The sequence below is a fragment of the Battus philenor genome, unplaced genomic scaffold, assembly GCF_028537555.1.
Source record: "Battus philenor isolate CCGP_79_NKW_IND1 unplaced genomic scaffold, ilBatPhil1.0.hap1 SCAF_11, whole genome shotgun sequence".
NCBI lineage: Eukaryota > Metazoa > Arthropoda > Insecta > Lepidoptera > Papilionidae > Battus > Battus philenor.
Window position 1 is genome coordinate 780167 of NW_027181673.1, and position 27020 is coordinate 807186.

The window sequence follows — 27020 nt, forward strand, 5'->3', positions numbered from 1 at the left end:
TAGAAACCTATTCACTCTTGACTTCAAGACTACTATAGTTGGTTGGAAACAACGACGCCAGTGGATTGTTCCATACCTTGGCTGATCGCACTATAAAAGTATTAGCAAAATGATTAGTTACATTGTTACATGTTTATATTTGCGTAGAACGTGGAAGGGAATTTATTTAAATTCCGAAATAACAGCTGCAACAAGAGCCGGGTGTTACGAAAACCAGAAAGCGTTTTCCAAATCCAAAGCAGTACCATGGGTTTTAGTTGGTAGGAATCAAATGTAAGCTTGTACTCCCTATAAAAGTAAGAGGGTATCGCAAGACAAAAGTTTGGTCAAAATGATGAAATCATTTAAAGCCGCTTATCTGTTACAAATGTCATAATTCATTTACGTCATATATTTTTAATTAACTTATTTCAATTAAATCCCCTGGTAATATCTATGCTGAACCTTTAAATAACTGCTGTAAATCAAACCATTATTTAATCAATTTATAATTTTTTAACAAATTTCACTTCAGCATCTTCCTCCGCCACCTATGGATCCCTGAAAACCCTTCAACTCACCTCTTTTACAGATCTCCATGCGCACAGCAGTACCATTTGCGCAGTGACCGGCCTGCCATCTTCCAACCGAACGTTCCTGAATAATTATTATATTTATTGTATTATACAATTAGCCATATGTTCCCACTGTTGGGACACGCGTCCACTAAGACACGATATGTGGAGCCCAGATATTTTCTTCATAATTATTTACACACAGAAAATATACATGCACGTAAGGGGAAATTTATACGTGTTTTGTATTGAGACCGAAACCGCTGTACCGCGCCTTATGTATGCGCGCGGCGAGAGGGAGGGGGAGGTATGGCGGCGTATGTATATATAAAAATATATACAAAATTTGCAATTTAGGTTTTAATGAATTTTAATACTATAAGTAGAATTCCCAGTAGTGGGAGGTATAATATGTTTGTATTTTTGTTAACATTTCTCGGACAAAAGGTTTACCTTTATTAATTGACTCTCTTAACTCTTACGTGAACCAACTTGTTATAAAAATGACAGATATTTTTTTTAATAGGAATAAAAATGATTGTAATCTTAAAAAAATATTTCTTTAAATTCATAAGGATGGATACGTACTGATGATAAAAATATTAAAATGAATTAAATACCCAGAGTTGCCGTGGTCGGTGACCACGACTCCCGACATGTCCATGGGCAGGTGACCTTCGGGCGAGGAGTTGTTCACCACGCACGCAACAGCCGCCGTCACCTCCATGCAAGTATCCACCACGAGTCCCACGAGCCGCGCCCACGACGTGTCTTTTGATATGGCTCTGAAAGCGTGTTAGAAATTCAGACCTGTACCATACGAATACAGTTACCACCATATTATTCACCAGATCCTCACCACCCTTTCCAATATAAATCACTGTTCGCAATAGTCAATGAAGTAAAGTACTGAAAAAACTGGTATCTCAAGGCGATAGCATACTAAGTAATGTGCAAACATAGGCGGAAAGAGGGAGACACAAAAAGAGAGAGTGAAATAAGGGGAGAGGTAAAGAGGAAAAGTAAGAGAAAAAGGTGAAGGTGAGTAGGAAATAAAAGTAACAATATTTTATTTCCTCTTGGTACAAAATTTTTTTCTTCTCTCTTTGTTTACATTAATGTCGTCTAATAATCTCTAAAACAATATTTGTCGAAACGGATTTCGAAATTCGAATGGCGTATATATTACAGAAAATTCACTAAATGGCGCTAAAATACAAATTTTGTATCAATAAACTGCATACTGTTGAAAGCGACGCAACTAGATGGCGTTGTCCTAAATAAGTAGAAAGTTTACGAGAAAGAGACAGAACGTTATATTTTTTTCACGTACTTTCTTTTATAGTAAGATAAAGATAAAATTTTCTATAGTCCTCTATATCTTGAGAGAGATGATATAGAATGTGCAAGTTACTGTAAAGGTTAAAAAGAGAAAGAAATATCCCTCTGTTTATATCGATACTTTCAAGTGAAAACAGAGTTTGTTAGCTCTATTCATTGCGTTTGAAACCTTTGTAGCCACGTGTTATAAGTTAAAGGATAACGGTAGAATGGTAGCTTTCAAGGACAATTCGAATGATGATTATATCTTACATCATAACGCGACATTGTGGTGATGAAGATAAGAAGTAATAATCCTCACCGCACATCGAGGTGTTCCAGCACGCGAAGCATACAATGCAGCACGCCGTACATGGGGGCGTGGCGCGCTGCCCTCACTACGCTGTGCGTGCACTCTTGTAGTTGCACGCGCAGCGTTCGGACCAGCACGCGCAGCGCTGCGAACTGTACCGCTTCCGGCACATACCCCTCGCTAACATACCCAAAATTTTAACAAAGCAAAAGATATACAGGGAGATTTTAAATATATATAAATGCTTGCTTATGTAATTGCTGTCGATTAATGCAATTGAAAATGATAATTGCTTAAATAGTAAGTAGAAGGTTTCTTTCGGCTAGGAATGCTGTTATAAAAAGAGTCGGCTAGATCCAAGAGTTGCTCTTTTTTAATGAAATGCAATTAATAAAACACTCATACCGACATGCTACGCGTATATATAATGGTACAGACCTTGTTACCGCGCCTTAGGTGTGTGCGGGGCGAAACGAAGAGGGGGGAGTGTTGGGTCTGTCTGGTCGGCCCCCACTTCACCACGTTTTCAGTTATAATAGATTTTACAACTATGATTTAAAAGAAAACCTATTGCCTATATATCTATTTCTCTTTCGCCTGTTATTTAAATCAGCTTAAGCACACATGGTTTTAAATTAGTAGATATATAAGCAAACGGTCAACCTGGACAGGCGAGAATATAATTCAAGTCTTTAATATTGATAAGTAAGGCGCGGTACAGAGGTGTCGGTAGCATTGTAACATCGAAAGATTATTTACCAGTCGTTCTCTTTAAGGACTGTCTCAGGGAGGCGAGTTGAGAGGAGGCTTAGCTTGTAGGCTGCTGACACGCAGTCGGTTGGCTTCACAGAGGACGCCTGCTGCAACACCTCTTCCAGCTTCAATCCCACAACGTGCTTCTGGCTCTGGAAGTATTCAATTTGATAACCCAATAATATACTTAACTGCAATATCTCACCTAAAGAACCATGATAACGCTTTTTTCGCTGACTTCCCTTGACTTTGACTATATTATCCATCCTCCTAGTGGGGTGTCGGTCAGTTACTTTATATATATTAACTATACACTATACCGGCCAGAGGTAATATAGTGCTCTTTCATCGTACTTATATGTAAGTGAAAGGGACAGAAGATATCGGACGTAAATGATCGGAGACAAATGTAAAGATTCGTTTACACATGACTTCTTTTTTGAAAGTAACTTAACTTACGTAAGGTTCTTTTTTAAATATTATATAAATTCGTGCATTATTTATTCCATCGTCAATTCATCTGTTGCTGGCATTAATAATAAAATGTCAATTTTAAATACTAAGACTTTTTGTCAATATTTTGTCCAATGTAGGAATCTTGTTTAACAAAAGTGAACAATATTCTACAGAGCAATATCAAATATTATAAATCGAAATGATAAATATTTGCTTCGATTAAACCTAATTAATATAGTAAAAAAATATTTCATTTCGTAATAATATTTTAATTAAAATGTTCTAATTTTGAATCCTACGAGATTATTTCTTATTACAAAAGATTAAATAGCGACATCTCCTTTTTCAGAAACAACAAAAAAGGTGATATACATATATACAGCCAGCATGATAAAAATGGTTTAGTACTATCTGAAACATTGTATCATCGACATTTAATATATCGAAATTGGCCGATTGCGTCTTTCCAAAGGCTGATGTTTAATATTTATTGCCGGGTGCTGTACATTATCGTAATTTTGGAACCTTTTTGCATCTACTTACATTTTAAATCAGAGTTGAGTTTTATATTTAATAATGGCGTCACTCTACATTCGGTTCGCTCTTTTGTATAAATGTAAGCTACAAATTAAAAACAAAAAAATCTTTGACAAAAATTAAAAAATCCACTGATTGCGGTCGCGAATGGTGTAGATCACATCACAAAGCTAACACCAGCTGTCTATCACCTAAAAAGCGTCTACGTACGTTTAAAACATACAAAAAAATTGTGAATATATATCTATACTTATATAATAAACAATGTAAATTATAAATTTTCGATGCTATATATGTATATATCATAAAAAATTTGAAAATATAGGATTAATATAAAAAATCTGTTGTTTTGTGCATTTATAAACAATATAAATTAAAACCCACCTGTATTAATTCGACGGGACAGAGCTGGAGTATACACAATGCGAACGCCTTGTTGCTTTCATAACTATCTTCCAGGTGCAGCAGAAGATTCTCCACGTATTCCTCTGTCCATGTTCTGTGAAGACACCAGTATTGTTAGTTTATACAATATTTTAGCGAAATAATCGCTGATGTCAAAACGCTTTCGCTTATCGGCCATGTTGAGTGATTTAATTATGGTAGTGATGTAATTCGCATTGTTTGCCGCATGCGCATTTATAAGCGGGCTAGCGGGCGGTGCACTTTATTGCACGACTACTGCTGCATGGTGGAAGTAGCTATATATTAGTCCTTTTCTTACTCAATTTTTGATAAATAAATACAATAAACGTATTTTGTACTTTAGGATACACATTTTAATAACTATATTTTCTGTAAAAATATTATACCCTTTTGCATCTTTTAAATGCGTATTTAATTGCAACGCGGAAAAATTTTCATAGAACAAAAAAATTATTCCTACTATCAAAAAACTTGACCGCTTCGCCCCAAAAATTGTCCATTCGTTTCAAGAATGCTGTGAAGCGTCATTGAGTTCTTTCTTAATTAGAAAATCAAGTTCACAGTGACCACTTACATGTTTGCTTTCGTACGGCTAATTAACTAGCTATGCAATAGGGCAGTGACCATTGAAAGGAGTTTTACATACTTCTGATATCCTTCGAATGTAGCTGTTTCACACCAAACCAGGACCTGCAGCGCAACGTAGCGCCTGCTGTAATTGACTCCAGGCATTAAACTTCTGTAACACAGCTTTCGAAGACTCTCCATAAACGTCAGGTAATAATGGACCTTATTTTCTTCAGAATTGAAATCCTTTTGCCTTTTCAATACTTTGTAGCTGTCTTCCAAACGTTTTATGAACTGGAAAAGAAGGATTTAGATTCTATCTTGTTATATGCATTGCGTGTCTTGTTCAAATATATTACTGCCTAGTGTTAAAACACTCAATGTATAAAAGCATCATCTCTTGGCAACACTAGCAGCAAGTATGCAAAACACATAAATTGGTGTAAGTATAAATTCATGTACATGTATATAAATATTTATATATATATATATATATATATATATATATATATATGAATTCTATAGTTTTGGCCAGCTCCGACAGATGGCGCTAGTTGTTTGGAATCAACATTAATAAAGAAGATTCAACAGCGACACAACACATGCGTTTACGGAATCATTTACTCCTATGTCCTCAAGATGGGGCAGAGGGCGTCTACTGTACGTCGCCATCCTGAGCGGTCTTGAGCCTCGCGCTTTACTTCGCTCCACGTCATTCCAACTGCCTTCACTTCTGCAGTGATCGTCTGCCAAAACCTGGTTTCCGCTTTCCTTGAGGATTCCATTCTAGGACTTGCCTCGGTATGTAATCACGGTCCCTTCCGAGCGTGTGGCCTATCCAGTTCCACTTGCGGCGTTTGATCTGCTGGTCGATCGGCATCTCACCGCAGCGTTTCTAGAGATCTACGTTGGAGACTTTCCCTGGTCAGTATATACCAAGAATACGACGAAGACTGTTGTTAACTTGGAGCCGACGGACTTAGAGATGTCTTTGGTATTTATATGTATACATACATATATATTTATTTATTTATGTATATATATATATATATATATATGTATATGTATATATATATATATATATATATATGTTTGTATATTTAAAAAATTATGTGTAGTTAAAAATTATTTGCGTATAGCAATACCTTACCTTTTTCATCATAGACAGGGTGAGTTGTCGAAAGTTAGGGGCCTCTGCGTTGATGTTGTACGTGAGGTACCACAGCACCAGGTCCAACTCCTGGACGGTGAACGGCTCCGTGCTCTTCGGGGAGTCGACGACCAGACCCAACGCCAGTGTACGTGTCTATGCGTCATACGTTTTGTAACCCTGATTAGTAACCTTTAAATTGTACCCTTCTGTGCATGTGAAAAGTGTATTTAGAAAATGAACCTTATGCCAGTTTTAATAGTAACAATAATTAGATAATCGAACATTTCAAATTTGGGAGGCCTTTTATATCCTTTATAGAGAAAGCATTTGACCTGTCAAGGAGTAGAACAATATACAGCTTTCATTGTTTCTGGACAATTATAACTTAGGAGTCTTCAAGAAAAGAGTGAATAGGTTTCCAGGCAAACATGTAGCATAGACTTCATCACCGCTTAACATCAGGCGAAACAGAGGTCAAATTCTTCGCCTATAAAAGATAAAAAGACCAAAAACATCCAGGGTAAGCTAAATGATCACCTCATCCAAGGCGTCGACAGCAGCTGTCTTCAAGAGCTCATAACTGATAAGACCTCTCCATTCCGCGTCCTTTTGAGGGAGTTTCGCTGCTGCGTTGGATTTTCGAGCTACGCTTAATAGCATTAAGATACATTTTAGATCGTCACGCCATGTTTCATTTGAACTTTGCTGTTGTTTTATATGAGGTAGTCTGGAATAAGAAAAATTATAATATCTTTTTAAATTCACTTGAAAATAAACTATGTCACCCAGAGAGCTAGCCTTCAGAAGTGAGATCTGCAGAAGAATTAAAGTGAACTGATTTAGCTAAAGGAATACTACTAGTAGTGGGCGGAGCTCGACCCTTCTCTAGTAGTAGTGGGCGGAGCTAGACCCTTCTCTGGTTGTAATGGGCGGAGCTAAACCCTTCTCTAGTAGCAGTGGGCGGAGCTAGACCATTCACTGCTAGTAGTGGGCGGAGCTAGACCCTTCTCTAGTAGTAGTGGGCGGAGATAGACCCTCCACTGGTTAGAAGGAGGACGCAGTCAATAGGCCTATTATGCATCACAGGGGGCATCTGTCGGCTAGCATGATCATGATGAAAATAAACTTTGTACTAACAGGCTTTATTGCAGGGTAATTCATATATATGTTAGTTGTTATACAGTAAAAGCTTCTTATTAGCGTTTTTACTAATTAAAAAAATGCAACCCAATTCCTATGCAGCAAAAATATCTTTATTCGCTGATCTAATAATTAAACAAACATAATAAAAGGATTCCAATAGGTGTCCAACCCAATATCCTTTATATATACCGTCAAAAGAACTTTGCCTATAGTATGTTGTTATATTATATAGCCGAGGTCTATACAAACATGTGAAAGCAACCTTAGCACTAAATAAATAGAGTATATTTTTAAATGTCGCTGTTCCGTTCTATGATAAAAGGCTTGAACAAGCACTGGAAACTTGAAAATAATATTAGAAATCTTGGTGAAGGTTGAATGACAAATTGGCTTTGCGGTTTCTTTATGAACATAGATCCGCCTATGGAACGAAGTCTTATTTTTAAGAGGCAAATTGCTAATGCGAGTGCTGCATGTCAGTCTAAATTGAGGAGAAAATTACAAAATTCTTCAAACTATCTTTAAATAGATTTTATAATATACTAGTTTTTTTTTATTTTGTTACCTAGGAACGTATTTCCTATAATCCCATATAAGTTAGCATTCCGTATTCATAGCATATTTATGGAATATATACACCGCAAATAAAGACCTTTTACTGTATAGTTACAAAGCACGAGTTACATCTGTTATGAATCTCAGAACGCTCTAAACCAGTGATTCCCAAAGTGGTCTATATCGACCCCTAGGGGTCTATGACAACCTGCAAGGGGTCTACGTCAGCGAAAAAAAATTTGAGGGACCATGAAATAAAAATGGGGGTCCACGATAGTGGATCTCAACAAATACACTGATAGTACCTATTTACTTACATCATACTATCTTATAATATCAAAACATTTACATTATTTATAAAAGTACCTATGAAGTAAAAAAAATATCATATATGTTTATAAAATTGTGTAAGTTGTATGATGTTGGTATTCGCTTTGTGTTCGCAATACATTTTGAACTTGTAAAAACCTGAGAGTCGCTGTCTCAGAGCTTCGCTACCTTGCACTGACTTGTTCAATTCGTCACTCTATAAATACGATTGTGGGACAAATACGTTTATTCATGTGTGTCAACATGTGTTTTTACTTGAAGTTTTTAACACTAAACTTCACAACAGTTAGAAATTTACAGGAAATCAATATCAGGTAAGTAGGGGGTCTACCCAACAAGAAAAAACATGGCAAGGGGTCTACGACACAAAAAAGTTTGGGGAACTCTGCTCTAAACAATTAACACTTAACCCTAGGATCAAGAACACGCGTAACCTTGAAGTTATTTATAACTTTTTGTGTACGGTTCTCGGAAATTCTAACCGAGTACTATCTCGAACTTACGAGAACCTTATCCGTAGTATAAATAAGTGTATTCATCATGACGACAGGCAGTATTGTTTTTCGAGTTGTAAAATTAAAATCTACGATCAGTTATACAAAGCGACTATTTGGTAAGTTATTTAGACACTGATCTCTTGAGCGATTTGGAAGTGTAGTTTGGACTGAGCGAAAGTATACTTTGTGTTAAAGTAGGGTGACCATCTGATTTGTGAATAAGGGTCTCCTTTTGAATCAATGGTGTTTCATTTCAAGTCAGAATCCACAGTATGCAACAGTTACACGTTGTTACAATTTGTAATATACTTAATTAATTAAACTTAATTAAAATAAACTAACATTATACTATATAAGATATTTTTAATCTTTTTTTTATTCGATATATTTATTTTTTTCACCTGGCAATACTCACAGGTACTCCATTAGCCCCTCATCCAGCTTCAAAGCCTGGAGTAACAGGTTCTCCAGGATACACAAGACCGCAGAGTCCACGTCGCGCGCCATCACATGCACCAGGATGGGCTTCACCCAGCTCCTGTAAAGTGCTTCACTCGAAGACGATCTTGAGTGACTTTGCAGAAGAATCTCCATACATGTTGTTGCCTGCAGATTATTTGTATATACAGGATGATTGTTAATAGGTGTAAATTAATGTATCGCACACATTAGTAAATATCATTGGTTTCAGAAATAATAAATAACATTGATATTAAAGTAAAAAGGCGTTTTAAATATTCGTATTTGTAGTAATATTTAAATTAATTATTATTTATTATCTGTTGCTGCAAGTTTTATGATTCCAGAATTTATAGGTCTGTCATATTTCAAAAGAAAAAAAAATATTATAATAAAAAATTGTGAACACAATATATAAGGTGATTAGAAATAGGTCCAAAAGCTTCAATGAATTTTGCTAAAAACTAAACATTCACTCATTAATAATATTTGCAACAATAACTAATCACCCTGTATAAAGGAAAAAGAGTTCTCTATACGTCTTGACCAATACTTACACTAGCTTGAATTGCCTGGACGTCAAGTGCCTGAATGAGGTTGCAGATGGCATTTGGCACCCTGTCCAGAATGCAGCTAGCGCCCAGCTGTGAAGTGAGCGCTGTAAGACTCACGTAGTAGCTCTTGCGACTTCTGTCCAGGCTTTCCAGGGCTTTAAAAAGATTGTCCAATGCCTTACTATCTCCTGTAAGAAGAGAAAAGAGAGAAATAATAATTTCACAAAACAATAATACACATGTTCACACAGAACCATTGTAAGGTTAAAATTGAACACAAAAAAGTTATACTAACAGCGAACATGATAAAATAAAAAGTAATAATTAATTAAAAAGTGTTATATCGTATTCTAGAGTGATCACTTTATATAGTGTGATTGGAAAATTTACCCCTTTAACCCTTAATAGCCTAGAGTTTCAATTATGATACCAATGTTTTAAACCGAATGTTCACATTACTATTATTTTTTTATAGGTTGGCTGTACGTATTTTACTGTTGCATAATATTCTTTCCAACAAAATTAAAAAAAAAATCTATTTTTCCTTAATCTAGACCCTCAAGCAAACACAGTAATATTAAAAAAATTACTTTCGTAAATCAGGCTATTAAGGGTAAAAGCCTTCACACCTATACCCAGACAACCTGCATAAATAAATAATCTACACAATGCTACATGTAACGCCATCTGTTGATTTTATACGTTACTAAATGTCAACTATTTTAAAGTTCTAATTAAATAACCCATTTCTGTTGACCGTCGCCATTGAAGCCCTGAAGGTTCTGGAGTGGCGGTTTTGAACCAGTAGACGCGGAGGGGGTACACCCCCCACTGTGATCTCTGTGGTAGGTCTATGCTTATGTGATAACTTACGCTAATCATATTTACGTAATTTTAGGCAATGAAAGAAAGAGAGGTGTATATAATATTTACTTACCTTTCTTTTTCAATTCGGCGCAGTACCGGACAATGTTAGCAAGAGCTTGTGCGGTAAGATGGCGGACGCTATCCATGTAGTGCTCGAGGTGGGACCACACGAAGGTTAGGAGACAATCCACAAGTCGCAGCCCTAGGACGCCGCTGGACGTCCTGCCGAGGGACTTGCTGATTTGCACCAGCGTTCTCGTCACGCCCAACGTGAGAGTGGAATCGGAACTGCTCCTGGAATCATTTGGAAACCATCATCATGTCAGCCGATACAGGTTTACTGTAAGAAAAAAGCCTCCTCCATATATATCCAATGGGTACTAACTAGAAGCGTGTAGCATCTAGCATGTTCCAACTGGAATTTTTAAACAATATGAACGTATTTTTTTTGGTCTAGATCAAACCTGTTGACCTTATAATATTTACAGATTCCAAAGTTTTTTTTAACGACCTTCGCTGTTGGGGACCTCTCATTCAACACCCGTCTTGAATTCACATAGAGAGTTTTTTACTGTTATTTTTACACTTTATTTTTTTTATTATTTCCACACTCTTCTTTTATCCGTTCCAATATCTCTTACTCATTACTCTTTTTTCGACTTCCCACGGCTTTAACTATGTCGTCGTCCCACCTAGTGGGCAGGCCTGCCCACGCCTTGTCTACAGGCTCGTGGTCGCCACGCCAGAACTTCTTGACCCTTACGGCCATCGTTTGCATGAACGATGTTCCTAGGTGATCTCGAAAAAAAAAACTCACTCTTCTCCTATAGCTAGTATGTTATTGGTGATCGTCAGAAGGGCAGACTCCTCGGCAAGAATTTGGCCGCTGAGCTGGGCTGCCGGTACCACAGTCACCAGAGCTGAGTAAAGGCTTAGTTTGCCAGCGTTATTTTCCAGGATATCACTATACTCCCAGCAATTCTTCGCTTCTAGGATCTGAAATTTTGGAAATTCATCAAAGTCTAATATTTTCATGACCAGGATACGTATGTCGTGTCATATGATCAAGCATCAATGATAGTAGTGGTACCTTGGGTACACTTGGTTTTACGATAATCTTCTGTCGTGAGCTACACGCATACACGACACCATAGTATACACACATCTACTACACACCAGAGTACACATGTATTACACTACACAATAAATTTACAATTAAACATGTGGATTTCACTGTCAGTTAAAAGTGTACACACTTGTCCATAGTAAATTTTGATCGAAGCAATAGGGATTTTGTAAAAAAAAATTGCTGTCGTGTTTTAGTGACACTGAATACCTTAGACATTCACTTAAATTTGAGTGATATATGCCTATAAAATATTGTTTATCTTATTATATATTACATTAGGATATATTATGGTGACATAGACCTACAAATATTTTTCTATTAGAACATAATACCATCTTTTCAATTGCCTATTTACTATGATTATTCATACAAAATTTTATTTTATTTTCATTGTTTCTGTAAAATAACATATAATAAATAACTACAAGAACTTGCGAAAAAAAAAAGAAAATTAAAAAATGAATACATAAAAAGTTGATCAATAAGGGTTCTGTTAAAATTTCCAATTTTAAAAAGAACTATTTTTATTAATAAAGATTAAATTAAATAAAAAGAAATAAATGAAAGGCATACATCCTACCTGAATCCAAGAGTTAGGTCCGTTTCTCAACAAACACATTGATATAAGGAGTATACCGCACACAGATTTTGTGTCCATCGGCACATCCTGATCGAAGAGCAACTCCTTTATATTAAGAGCATTTCTATCAAAGATAACCACTAAATAAGACTCCATGGAGTCCAGCTTCTGCACTATGATAAGCTGTAGTCTTAGTGTTAAGTGGACCAGGTTGAATATTTCATTTTTCTCCGTTGGAGACAAAGATTTAATGCAACTGAAAAAATAAATGTAATCGGTTTTAACTGTAGAATTATGAATTGAGTTGTCTCCCTAAAAAGGTACCGTCCTATAAAGTGTAGCATTAATAACATGTTATTTACAAACCGCTCTTTGCAGATATAACCTACCCTTTGTCAGTGTAATAAAGTATCATATATGTCAACGGGTATTGTAACATATTGCACACTATTGTGTTTACTGTGTAGTGTATGTGTACACTGTGATGTAGTGTATATAAAAACACTGTGTAGTAGTGTATTCATACATTATGTTGCAGTGTATATAAGAATACTATGGAGTATTGTATGCATACATTGTGATATAGTGTATAAAAGAATACTGTGGATTTGTGTATGCATAAATTGTGGTGTAGTCTAATAAGAATACTGTGATGCAATGTATGCATACACTGTGATATAGTGTAAAAGAATACTGTGGAGTTGTGTATGCATAAATTGTGGTGTAGTGTATATAAGAATACTATGATGCAATGTATGCATACACTGTGATATAGTGTAATAGAATACGGTGGAGTTATGTATGCGTAAATTGTGGTGTAGTGTACATAAGAATACTGTGATGCAGTGTATGCATACACTGTGGTGTAGTGTATGCATATACTGTAGTGCAGTGTACACAATGTGGTATAGTCCATATAAGAAAAGTATGGATTAGTGTATGCGGCTCTGTGGTGTAGTATAAGTGTGCATTCAGGTGTAGTAGATTTTTGTACACTGTGGTGTAATGTATGCATGTTTATTATGTAGTATAAATTATAGTATATTAGAAGTGTGTGTTTTGAGGGGCATGCTTGTCTTTTGCATAATGTATGTTTATGCTGTGATATAGTGTATTGTGTATTGCAGTGTAGTGTAACAATGACCTCATACACTGTCACATATGTTCACGAGCAAAGTTATTACAAGCGGTAGATTGAATCTTTCAGTCATAACATGGGACAATTAACGAATATTAAATAATATTACGGTAGATTCACAATATTCTAGTATTAATAATAAATTATACCTCAAATTTGTAACACAGCTGTGTAAGCATTGTGTCAAGTATTCTGCCAGTGTCTTTTCAACCTTTTTGATGGCCAGTGCACCAGCTGGAAAGTTTTCAATGCAGCTAGCCAATTTGGGTACAAATTCCATGTGGAAGTTAATGTCAAAATTTTCTTTTGATATATGTGATAATATTTCTTCAGCAAGACAATCAGAGAATGAATCTTCGAGATCATCGTTTTTAGTTATGTATCTGTGGATATAACAAATGAAATTCTATTAATATAAGTAATAATTTAAGAATCATTATCAAGTTGTCCACCACTAAACTTAGGCTTCTACACATTGATTTTCCATAAAACCGTGTGGAAGCAGACCAGATCTAGCATAATAAAGCATATTTTTCATTATGATTCCTTTTGGTTGAAAATGACAACAGGGTGTAAAGGAGTTGAAGGACGGTATAAAGTATGTCTGTGTCAAAGGATGATAATTAAATAAATATTTAAATGAGATTTGCTTCGAATTTTGTTTTCAAGTCACTATATATATATATATATATATATATATATATATATATATATATCGTATGGCGCGGTGCCAGTTGGTTTTATCAACTAGCCATCTGTCGACGCCGCCCTAAACTACAGGGTTCTAACTTGTGTATGTATATGTCGACTCATGGTTCGGCCCTTTCGGACACCCTCGTCTTGGAAGGATAAAATCGTCTCGTGGGAGAACAAGGTCTTTTTGAGAGTAAAGGCTCTTTTGAAACAAAAGGACGTTTTTAAATATTCTTTTTAAATATACATATAATACATGTCCTTTTATTTAAAGCTTAATAATTATTCATAAATCATCATCATCATTTTAGCTGTAGCAGTGGCGTACCTAGGGGGGGGCGGTGGGTGCGGTCCGCACCGGGCGGCACTTACCTAGGGGCGGCATTTTTTATATTTACTTAGTTGTAAAAAGCAACTTTTTCATTTCAAATTTATTTTCTTTCTTGAATAATAAATGATTATTATAAGTTTAATATCTAATAAGTCTAATATTTTATATTTTACTCAAAAACCTATTACTATTTAATTGACATATAATAGAAAGGGCGGCAAACTGGAGATCGCCCCGGGCGGCAAAAGTTCTAGGTACACCACTGAGCTGTAGCCTATAAACCTGTGTATCCATTATCTTTCAGCAACTTTAACACTGTCAGTTTACCTTGTGGGTGGACATCTGGCAGCAGACAAAAAATAAATAACAGACATCAACAAACCTCATAAGAAAACACTTCACAGGATGCTTCATTTCTGCTTGTAAAAAAATTAGTACAAGAAGTCTTAAATTCAGTTTATCATGTGAATTTAATTTGTCCTTCAGTACAGCCAATTGTTCATCAGCTGTGCAGCTTTGACTGAATTTTTCATACAGCGGATCATTTAGTATACCTGGAATGAAATTAGAACCCATGAAAAATGTCTTTAATTGTGTTTTAAATATATTATTATCTAAAGAAATTCTTTAATAAAGAATTTTGGATGTTTAGATGCAATTTTAGTTGTAAAAAAAATATTTTCAAACTCTACATATCCACACATGTCAACACCGTTATTACATATGCTATTTTGCAAAATTAAAATTAAATTATGGTAACACTATTTTTTCTTAGATATTTCTTCAAATATTACATTTTCAATTACACTTACAGCCATAGTAAGAAATCTAATAACTTGGAAATTTAAGAAAAAATTATTAACATTAGTTTCTTTTTCCATTCACAATTTTTTTTAAATAATAGTAGCTTAAGTTACTCCAGGATAAGTGCCCATCAAAATTGTTCAGTTCATTCCAGAGATTAGCCTGAACAAACAGACAAAGAGAGAAAAAATTTTCAAAATATTATTTTGGTATAAGTAATGTATATATATTCATATGCATGTAGTAAAAAGCGTTTATTTTAATATTACAAACAGACACTCCAATTTTATTTATTTGTATAGATGTACTGCATTGAGTTCCATGCGAGTTCCCAGATAAGAAACCCTTGTATTATAGCTTCAAGTTAAACAATGCCATTATAGGGGAGATTGATTTGATACTAAATTCTATGAAACAGTAAATGTGTTCAATATTTTTATTTTGTTAGCAGTGGTAGCTAAGCAGAAGAAGACTACGACTGTGATCACAGGTCGCAGATTCAATTCCCAGAATACAATTTTATTTCATTTAAATTTTATGCATTAATTGTATAGGATTGCCACTTCTCACAAACAAGTTTCCATTGGATGAGCAGCACTATATTATCCATACCATAATATAATACTACAATTGCCAACCAGTCTGGCAAACATGGCCTTTATAGTATATCCCCCCATAAATATCTTTAGTAGAGGCATTTGCCTCGTGTGTACATCTAAGGCGACAGGACAGTGTTTCTAAATTATGTTCGAAGGTACTACTGGCTTTAAATATTACATACACTGATATAATGTATAGCAGTTTCTTAGTAAACTTGTATAAAACTAGCATAAATTTAAGTTAGGAGAAACAGTTTAACAATTGCTCATCATAGCTCTTGTGTTCAGTTATACAGACCTTATAAGTAAACTTTTTACTTAAAAGACAAAACTATTACATGCTCTCTTATCAGTCTCTCTTGTCTCACCTCTTGCTTGTTTTAATAACAAAAACAAACCCTTATTTATTAATGAAATGAACAGTTTTCCAGTAGAGTTAATTTATACAAGAGAAATTTTTAAATCATTCATTGAAGATACAGTGATCAATCTATCTTCTTAAAATGTAATTGGGTTGAGTTTTTTTGTAAGTTTAATAAATAATCACAGAGATATGTTACATTAGCCCGGTGATTATAATTGCTACATTTGTCTAAGAATAATAACAAGTTCCTATAGAGTCGTATGTTTGTTTAAACAAATTATTAAAAGGGATCTATATTTGATTCGAGTTTTCGATAATTAGACGTTAACCATATATTGAGTAATAAATGTATTAAAATGTTAAATAAATTAAGAGCCTCATAATACATTTATTAATGTATAGTAATTTTTATTGCTTTGTTTATGTATAAACAGCAATGATTTTAAAACTAATTCTAACCTATTTCATTAATTAAACGTTGTGGTATTATAACTGGACTGAACGCTAAAGTGCCTTTCATTTTCTTAGAATTCGTTCCGCTTATCCTTAACGTTAATCCGTTCATTTTTAACAATTTTATTTATTATATTATAGCGACATCAAGCAGGGTGCAATTTATAGTAAACACATGTAAATGTCAAATTTATTGTCATAATACCTGTCACTTTTTTCATTATGTCTGGCAAAGTTTGTAAGCATTCTGCCATTAATTAAAATCACAAAATGTTTTGGATTAAATAAACTACATGTGTTGATAAATCAACATAAAATAGTAATCATAATTATTTAGAGAACTTTTATTACTTAGTTAATATTTGGGCAAGATATTTTAGAAAGTTTTTAATTAGAGAACCTGGGCCTAACTCAGAATTTTGTTATATAAAAGTAAATTATAATTTAATAGAATATTCCACATTTAGCCTTTCCTCCATAATATATAAGATGGTACGTCTCATTCACATGGCAAATATATAATGGTGATATTGTGCCAGAATTGTAGTAATATTTTATTGTGAGTCGTATCCAGTTAGTAGCAACAGTATAATGTACAATTCGCACATGTAGTAAGTAAACAGCTTAGATTATTTAAAAGCACATATGATATAATTTAGAAGTTCATATTATTTTAGATTAATATCTGGAATGGCTTTTCATGCATGGTGACAAAATTGAGTTTACTTTTAAAAACAAATATTATTCCTTAGTAGTAAATAACCCTTTTTAATGAAGATGATAGTGTTCTAAAAAACATCTATGTATTAGTCCAAAAATACATTTATGTATTAGCGCAAAATGTAAATTTTTATTTCTGATTTACATGTTTCTCTTTTTAAACTTTGTCGTCTTTATAGTAGGTTAAACACCTTTTCAAGAAAATAAATTTATCAAAAATAAAAATTCCACAAAGCTAAACTCGTTTTGCGTCGAAAATTTACCTGTTTACCTCATCACAGGCTGCTATATTGAAGCTTCAAAGTTTTGACGTGAACCCGTTACTTGTCAAAAATAGCAAGAGAAAGAGCTATGGTCAAAATTTCACTGCCAGATATAATCAGAACTGAGGTGATCCGCTGTAGAAACAAGATCACCGGCGTAGTTTGAAGAATTGCTCTTCAGAAGTGGCAATGGGCAGGGTACATCGCTTGTGCAACCAATCTATTGCCGCCGAAAGACTCCCGAATGGCGCCAACTAGGTGACATTGTCTTTATACTTTAGCTGCATTGTAGACAAGCACAGCCAATCAGCTAAGTATTGTTATTCGCGATTTAAGATCATCTCAAACGTAAAGGTCTCAAGCAGTTAGTCTGTGACCTTTATTGTATGGCTTGTGTTCCATAGATGTGTAGGAGTGGTCGTAGTACTGTAGCTTCTTGTTCTTCTGTAGCTTGTAGCTGTAGTCACAGATGAAATCACTGGTCCTATCTGACATTTATGCCACTAATAAGACGTATATGTATATATAAATATATATTATAATTTTTCACTAAGGTCATTTTACATATGAAAATAACTGAAGGCTAATGTATAGTCTATATTATATGTAAAAAGTATATTATGTCCAGAGATTGGTTTAAAATAGTATCATGTCATGTGGGATCTAAACATAGTATCAAGGAACAATGATGCGTTCCGAAGTTGATTCTTGGGCTTATCAAAAGTATTGTAGATGCTCACCAAGAAGCTTTTAGTCAATATAAATATAAGGAGGTAGCTCATTTAGCATTTATCGTGGCTTTATCTCTTCTTGGTACGGTCTTCTCTGAGTCTAAACATATATATAATAAATGAAATGTTCATCAAAAAACTAAAAACGTCAATTGATTTTAATTAATTTATTTTATATTATTTACATTTGCAAGTTAGAAATAATAATAAATTACTATTTTTTTATTATCACACTAAGGACCTATTCAGTCTTATCGGGCAGTAGTGCATTCTCTTTCTCTTCCTGTTCGCGTGCAACTTCTGCTTCCTTCTCCATTTCACATTTGTGTGGAACTTCTTTGATTTCCTCCTCGCTGTTCACAGCTTCAACGTTTATCCTGTCGCCGTCGTTATTATCGCCTGTAAAGTTATTATTTCGTAAATTATTCGCATAAATTTTTTTCCTAAAGACATATTTTGAAACCTGGAGTAAATTCTAAAACATTTAGGTTAAATACAGTTTGCATACAATTTATAATATGTTATTTTGAGACATTTGAAAGTGTTAGAACAAAAGTTTTATTTTATTGGTGAATTTTATTTTAAAATACGATAAGCTTTTGTTGAACAAAGATTATTATCTGTATTACATGTAATAATTATACGTAACAAACACAGATAATGTAAAATAAACATAAAAAGGTTCGTAAATAAGTTGTGCATGATATACAGTGAAGCGAAATATAGGTTAAGAGTATTATTCAAGTAATTGAACATGACAGCTAAAGAGGACAATAAATTGTTAATTAAAGTAAACAAATCATATGCGTGTAACGGAACGCGGCAGACGCTTTTTTCCGTTACTGTGTCAGGAGGGCATACGTCGAGTAACTTAGTACGAAGAAAACGTACTTCAATGATTTTATTCTATGTACAAGTGTTATAAACAGGTAAACCATTTAGGTCAATGTGTTCGTAAGACTAGAAATTAAAAGTGTTTATTTACAAAAACGTATTTGAGACGGCCCCCATATTAGTAATTTGACAGATAGTATGATATTAATGGATTAAAAACAAAATTGTTGTTATTAATGTAGATTTAGGGGATAGGAAAAATGTTGAAGTACACATTCTCTTATGACATTATGTTTGTACTTTATGCTGCAGTATTATAGTTTTATATTAGCACAGTGATTTTTAAAAAGCAAGATAACAAGAGGTTATAATATTAATTAAAAATTGAAATTGTACACATATCTTGTAATTTAGGTGATTTTCCATTACCACAATTATGCCGATATCTTATTAATGACAAAAACACAGAGCGACGATTAGAAGTTTCAATTATTGACGAAACATTGACACGAACCACACAGACAACCAAGCAAACGTGACAGAGTTCCCTGGTGGTACCTGAAGATTGGTGCCTAAAGTATTTATGGCGCTATTGACGGCGGTGGACACCGAAGCAGTCGTTCCGTTCACCACGGCTCCTATGGTACCTATAAGAGTGGTGACAAATCCACTCCACGCAGCCACTAGAGAAGTCAACAACATGCACATACACTGTTATTTATGCTGGAATAGAAAGAGAATTAAACACATGCATTCCGTGAAAGAAAGATGCTATTAAGCGAAATTATATTTGTTAATGAAAAGAAAATAGAAATGATAATGTAAATAATTTTATAATATGATTCTCGAAAGATTTTCTGATGAAAACATGCTTTAATGAAATTACAAAATAAATCCATAAATATAAATAGCAAATACCAGATGATATGAGCAGCTTTGAATGTTTGATATTTATACGTAATAAAAATATTTTTTGAGGTTATTTTTAATAAATTATACTTAAAATTGTATAATTCGCGGCTTTTACTGTTGTGTATTTAATCTATGCTATATACGAGTATATGTATGTTTTAAGAATATGTATATCTATACATATACGTGTAGGTATTTTACATATTCATATACTTTTAATGTAATTGGGTATAATATATTTTGATGTGTAATAAAACTTGTATCAAGTAATGCTCACCAGCGGTCGCAGGTCCTCCGTTCCCACCATTCCCTTCGTAGTATCCACCATGTCCGTGACCCTTAGTGGCAGGTACAGTTTCTTCCTTGATAGAATTTTCAGATTTCACGGGTTCAGAGTTCTTCTGCGGCTCCTTTTCTCTTGGCTTCTCCGGGTTGGTGATGCTCTGTATTCTCTGGACGATGCCTTTCACGATTGGATTATTTTGGACAATTTGCCTAATAGGTCCGGGTTGAGGTGTGACTGGTGTTTCCTTCTTCACTGGTTGCTCGTCTGGTTTGGTGGGAGCAGCGTCGTCACTCTGCGCCGGCTCGCTCTGGCTGGGTTTGGGTGTCACTCGCTCCTTATCTGGCTTCGACGCCGGATTGTTGGCTTGGGGTCTGAACTGATTTAATATGTTTGTAATGAACTGATTTGCCTGGTTTAGGGGATTCGATGTAGATTGTCCACTTTGCGGCTTTTGGCCACCGTTGAAAATTTGATTCATTTGGTTTGTGAAATTTTCCCAAATAGATGGGGGGCGCGAGGTTGCTTCATCCGACTGTGATCCACTGGGTGGAGCGTCTGATCCTGAATTGTTAGGATTGGTGAAAGAAGTAAAGGTATTTTGCACTTGGGTAATGGCTTGTCCTATCGAATCTGAGAAGAAGCTGAAAATTTGTCCGAGCGGGTTGTTGGGAGTCTGTTCGGTTGTCGAGCCATCAGTTGCGGAGCCTGCAGAGCCGGTTTCGGCAGGTTTTTGAGGTTCTTCGCCGTCGGCTTTCGCTTCCAAAGCCTTAACACCTGCTGTAAGAGTTTCAACGCCGGCTTTGAAGTTATACTCTAAGTCTTTCAAACGGTTCTCGACTTGCCTCAAGTTAGCGGTTGATTCCGGGTCTACGAGGACTGACTTGGTACTTTGCGGGTTGAGGTAACTTTTCAGGGATTGGTTGAGGTCAGCGAGCTGGCCGAGAAATTTGCTCTGCATCTCCTTGAGATCGTTCTGAATGGTTTTCAAGTGCTGGCTGTTGGGCACCCAGTTCTGGAAGCCCTCGTTGACGTTCAAGACGCTCTTTTTAAAAACATTCTCCGTCTCCAAAAGCTTCTGCTTAATATCGTCAACGAAGAAATCTCTGTCACTGTAAGATCCTGGATTCTGGGTTTCATGTTCTTGCCGCTGGGGCGGCCCAGGGTTGTCCAAGTCGATCTCTAATCTTTTAATTTGGATGCTCGGTTCGTCGTCGCTTGGGATGTAGTCGTTGGAGTTCTCGTCTACTTTTTTCAGGGCCGGGATGGATTCCTCTACTATTGCGACGGGTATGGCATCGGGGGTTATTTGTAGATTCTCCACGCTGACGTCATCTATTGGTTCCTTTTCCACGGGTTTGACGTCATCTGGTATCTCTTGTTCGATGGGAAGGGCACGCGCGTGGCACGCGACCAGGACGAGTATAAGAGCGTACAGTTTCATGGCGGGCGACGGACTAACCGGCCCTGGGCAGTCTCTACATTTATAAGAGGCGGCTAACGGTGCCGGTCGAGCCGTGAGCGCCGCTAAATGTTTCTGTCACTATTTGTGTTTTAAACTATCGACAGCTCGCGGCTTCGCTCTCTCATCTCGACTCACTTGCTTCAATACGGCGAAAGGTTTTCTCTTTGTTGTGCAAAACATTCTTTTGTTTGTAAATATTTACTTTATAACATACGCACATACTTTTATATTAATTTTGTAATTATCTTCACTGAGAGACTGAATTCGTTGAGTAAATCGATTCTAATAGTTATTTAAGTTATGGCCGAGTGTTTTTGCAAAAACAGGTTTATTAAAATGTAAAATACAGTCAATTCTACGGAATATTGCCATTTTTAATAAGAATAAGTTATTTAAAACCAATTAGCAATTAAAAGAAACCAAAAACATATAGTCATATATTAAAGACTGAACAAGAATGGAAAATTAATCGATAAATCGGTTTTAAGCAGTTAGTATATCAAGAGAAGAGATGGTGGGGTGACAGAAAGTGTAGATAAATTAGCACAGGAAGGGTTGCAGGCCACAGATAACAAAGAGAAAGGCATCTTGACCGATTTGTCGGAGATGCGGCGACAATCATTCCGTGAAGTCGTAAAAACAGTATTTGCATATGTCCACACGTTAATAATAACTATTCGCTCATAAATATTAAAGTTAACGGCGTTTAAAATTTATTGCGCATTTGACAGGAGCGTTGGCTAGTTTTCAACACGTTTTAACGAAATAAAAAAAATACACATTTCCATTTTGAATTATTTTTCCTTATTAGTATTCTTTTACGCATGTTTTGTATTCAATGTACATAAACAAAAAAATATGTTTTATTTTGTACAAAGCAGTTAAATATTATAGAAAACTATACAATTGTATTTTTATAAATTATTTTAATTCCATTAGACCATATATATATTTTTTTGGTTATAATTTTCAGGTCTTTGGTTTTAATTTCGCAGAAGAGACCTAGCTAAGTAACGACCTAATTATTTTTAATTACTAAATTATTATTTTTTTTTGATATTGTTGACAAATTCAAGATAATTTTTCTACATTATGTTATAAAAATATTCGACATTTTTTTTGAAAAGTAGCCGCCATTTTGTTGGTACTACTTATAAAAATACTTCAAGAAAATGAAGAGAAAGTATTTTTGTTTTTATTTTTCTGTTATTAAAATGCCATCTAATACTGCGACCAAAAAGTAAAGTAAATTTGTTTATTAAATGTAAATTATTTATATATTCTTCCAAATCAATTTCATCACAAGTAATCACCGTCTGATAAAATGCTTTTCAGTCCTCGAAACAGACGGAATAGCATTTTACCAGTAAAACCTTCAAGATCTTCGATTCGGTGTTATCTCCTTAATTGTGTCCAAACGTATGGCCTTTTGAGTTTGCCGAATAGTCAGAAATCGCACGGAGCCAAATCAGGTGAATATGATGGTTGCGGAACAGTATAAGCCGAGTTTTCGACGCTTTTGTTTCCAAAAAATTGAGCGATTTTGGTACCAATCAATACTTGATGCATATAACAAAATTCAAACATTTGACAAAAAAAGCATAGTTCGGAGATAATTAAAACCTTTTGATAAACAGATGTTTAGCAAATATTATAGACAGTGCTACCAATCTAGGAAAAAAAATCTGCCTACGCAATGTCCGAGACTTTTAAATGACAATTTTACCTCTTTGATCACAGAAGTACATAATAAGTAACGAAATATCGTGCCGCTGGTATCTCGAGTTTGCGTAAAACAAAATTTAAAAGTATTCACTTAATCAAAGGCGGTCTTTGAACCGGCTTTCCGGTTTTGGATCTGATCCCTCGGGCTCGAAAGATAAAATATCTTTATCTTCAATCGAATTGGAACCTGTTCGCGATATCGCCTTTTATGTCTTTGTTACAAAACTTAACATTTTTAACTTATTTTTATTGTTATTAAGTTCTGAAACGACGCTATGTATTACTTAGGGATATAACTAAAGTGAAGATATTACATCTAATATATAAAATTTCCATGTCACAGTATTAGTTACCGTACTCCTCCGAAACGGCCTGACCGATTTTTTATATGCGTATTCAGTAGGTCTGAGAGTCGGCTACTATCTATTTTCCATACCCCTAAGTGATAAGGGTTGTTCACCCTTAATTTTTTTTTTAATTTTTTGACGAAATTTTTTGATTTTATTTTTTTATGATGCAGCATACAAAAATACATACAACCCCAAAATTTTACTTCTCTACGATCAACCCTTATTTTTTATTTGCAAGTTAAAAACATTATTTTTTTTGCAAAACATCGTTTGCGGGATCAGCTAGTATTAATATAAGATCTCCTTTTGTATGATAACTTCTGTATATATAAGTTATTTTGTGGCATATATTATATTTTAACTGTTTCACTAACGAGTAGCTTGACTGTCAATTTTTAACTGGATTCGCAACCATATACCACCATCCCTGTTTCTATGTGGTACGAGTAATAAATCGACCCACCACCCTTACACTGTGGGGTTTCCTTGGAGACATACCAAGCGTTTCGACTCTTGATTCGCTTAGCTCGAGTATGGATCCATCTGCCGGCTTCATTATTTCCCGAGAATTAAAACCCAGGTCTCTTGAAGGTCAAAGTCAATAGACACCCACTGAGTCCACGTGTTTTACCTTCGACTACAACATAGTTTTCCAACAAGCTAGTTGGTGGGCTACACAGTAAACCGATAGTGGCCGGTCTAAGCCTCCACCATCAGAATATGTCGCCTTGAAGTCATTTATATGGGTCATAATAAAACGAAAAAAAAACCTAGTTGCTGGTCAACGCTGACAAGAAAGCGCTAATAAAATGGCTGACTCATCGTGATATCTCTCGAATAAGACTGGGATAGATTTTTTTATCCTTCATAGGCGAAGCATTTGATTTCTGTCTTACCTGACCTAAAGCGATGACGAGGTCTACGATGTTATATCTTGCCTGAGAAAAATCAAAATCAGCTAAGAAGAAACTAGGTCTTCTCTTCCGCAATGGAGATTGAGAGTGTTTATTAAAAAAATGCATATTTTCAAACTATAATTGTTATAGACACGTATGTGTGAAGTGTGTTCGTGTGTGTTTAAAGTGTATAAAGAGTTGCATAGATTTGTTTAATCATCGAAATTTATTTAGGGTCTAATTTTATTTTCATAATTATTTCTAAAGCATATCAATAACATTAACATAAGCGTGTTTAAAATCATAGCAATCTTAACAACAATGCATACGTTAAAAAAAGATGTGTATGTAACTAATGGATGTCCACTGGAAAGCACAGGCCTCCCCCAATGTCCACCTAATGGGGGAGGGGGAATATAAGAAAAATTAAACAAAATAAAAATAACGGTAAATAATAATAATAATGAGTGCAAAATTAAATTCTGTAAAATAAAACATAAAAATGTATAAAATGAGGAACCGGGTGATGAATGAAAGGCATCGAAAAAGAGGAAAAGTGGAATGAAAGGGCAAAACAGATGAAATGTAGAAAGTAAGGAAAAAAAATGAACGATCTTAAGATGAATGGAAGTAGAGCGCGAAAATAAAATAATATATGTGACAAAATTAATTAAAAGAAGTTAAATGACCCTGTGCTTCCCAAAAATATGGGTACGAGAGGCCCTTTAATAGCAGGGACCATAAAAAAATGGGCAGCCTACACGTCTACCGACTTATCGTCGCCATTAGAGCAAGGTTAACTAACAATATAAGCATAAAAATAATATGAGGTAAATAAAAGAAATAGCAGGAAAAATAACTTCTTAGAATCCATATTCGTTATGGAAGGTTAGAAGGTTCTGTAGTGGATATAAAAAGGCGTATCCCCGGTGACCACAATGCGACATGTGGGCCGACACATTGTTCTAGGAGATATGTGTTCAAGGAGCTCGCGGATGTGGGCCAACGTGCTAAGTGCAGACGTGCGTGGCATTACCAACGAGCGCACAAACAGATAACACGCAATTATATCTTAATTTTGTGACTTGTGTCCAAGATCCCATGTATTTTTTAAACGACCTTATTTTTCTTTTTGATTATACTATTTGTTTTATCTTTTTTCCTCCTTAATATCATTTATTGTTTCGGTTTATTTAATAGTTTAGTTTCGGATAAGCGAGTGATTAACCCATTATACCCTGGCCTGCTGGTGGTGCTGGCACCTTGGAGCCTGCATGCTCGGTTTTATATCGGGTTGCCTTCCTAGTGAGTTATTTATGTTTTAAGGCGCAGAAGACTATTTTGCCCTGCACTCTCAGCTCAGCTGCACCTCGAGGTGGCAGCAGTTCCTGGGCAGGACGACGAAGACGTGAGGTGATTCCAACTGGCCAAGGCTCTGCTTTAAAGTCAGTTTTCCACTACTAACACAGCAGATGATTTCTTGGCATTTTATAGGTAATGCTAATCTCACATATAGCGATTCCCACCAAGATCGTACCCTGACATCCCCCATGTTCGGGAAGACGACGTACTGGGGATGCCCTCTACCCCATCTTGGGGACATAGAAATAAATGATGAATATTTACAATTCTTCACAAATTCTTTCACTTTTTTCTAATCCTTTTACTCATCACCTCACTTTCGTCTCCTTCATACTTCACGTTTACATTTTGTTCTTGTTTCGATTTATTCTTACGTTAATATTCATTTATAATTTAATTTTTACTTTCTTATTGTTTTTACATTTATCACATATTTAATTATATATCTTGACTGCTATTATACACTTTTGTTTTTTTGCCTATTTGTTTTTTTAAATGGTTTTTTCTATGACCCTTCTGCAGTACTCTAGAAAGTTCCTGAGATTCTCCTCGTTATCAACAAAAAGCCAATTAAGGTGTTCTGCATACCACAAAATTAATAATTGCAACTTTCTTGTCCCTTCAATTACGAGCGTTTTTTTGAGAATTGCAACGACTGTAAACAACTTTCTTTCTGGTCCTCTAATTAAAATTCGAAAAAATGATTCTAATTTTATATTATTTGTTAATGTATTATTAGATATAAGTTACTGTGATTGTTGAATATTGGTCCTGTGATTAAAATATGTTATTAGGTTATAAAACTATAAAAATTATTTCACGCTCCAGGTACATAACAAGCTGTTGGTTCCATCGCTTGTGAGATAAAAGACCGTTTTAATTTTTAATTATACCAATTCTATGT

At 35.0% G+C, this 27020-nt stretch overlaps 2 protein-coding genes across 3 annotated transcripts in view; both read right to left on the reverse strand.

Annotated features, from left to right (window-relative positions):
• The window catches only part of THADA (Thyroid adenoma-associated protein homolog), a 31179-nt gene extending 13126 nt beyond the window's left edge, over positions 1-18053 (reverse strand). Inside the window, exons 1-16 of the mRNA XM_068775424.1 lie at positions 17936-18053; positions 14738-14909; positions 13481-13714; positions 12194-12449; positions 11302-11480; positions 10555-10778; positions 9621-9805; positions 9020-9210; positions 6617-6806; positions 6077-6232; positions 5006-5220; positions 4318-4432; positions 2947-3092; positions 2197-2367; positions 1175-1339; positions 561-636 (exon numbers count right to left, since the gene is read on the reverse strand). Coding sequence (XP_068631525.1) covers positions 561-636; positions 1175-1339; positions 2197-2367; positions 2947-3092; positions 4318-4432; positions 5006-5220; positions 6077-6232; positions 6617-6806; positions 9020-9210; positions 9621-9805; positions 10555-10778; positions 11302-11480; positions 12194-12449; positions 13481-13714; positions 14738-14909; positions 17936-18053 — 2793 coding nt within the window. The remainder of the gene's footprint in view (positions 1-560; positions 637-1174; positions 1340-2196; positions 2368-2946; positions 3093-4317; positions 4433-5005; positions 5221-6076; positions 6233-6616; positions 6807-9019; positions 9211-9620; positions 9806-10554; positions 10779-11301; positions 11481-12193; positions 12450-13480; positions 13715-14737; positions 14910-17935) is intronic.
• A 435-nt stretch (positions 18054-18488) lies between these two features.
• LOC137930725 (neurofilament medium polypeptide-like) lies at positions 18489-21762 on the reverse strand. 2 transcript variants are annotated; one of them, XM_068774054.1, is made up of 2 exons: positions 20313-21762; positions 18489-18688 (listed from the first exon to the last, which is right to left on the reverse strand). In XM_068774054.1, exons 1-2 carry the CDS (start codon positions 21760-21762, stop codon positions 18531-18533), a joined length of 1608 nt encoding a protein of 535 aa, XP_068630155.1. In that variant the 3' UTR covers positions 18489-18530. The 2 variants fall into 2 exon arrangements, with proteins under 2 accessions (XP_068630155.1, XP_068630157.1); XM_068774056.1 differs by lacking the exon at positions 18489-18688 and adding an exon at positions 19823-19846.
• Positions 21763-27020: the final 5258 nt, after the last annotated feature.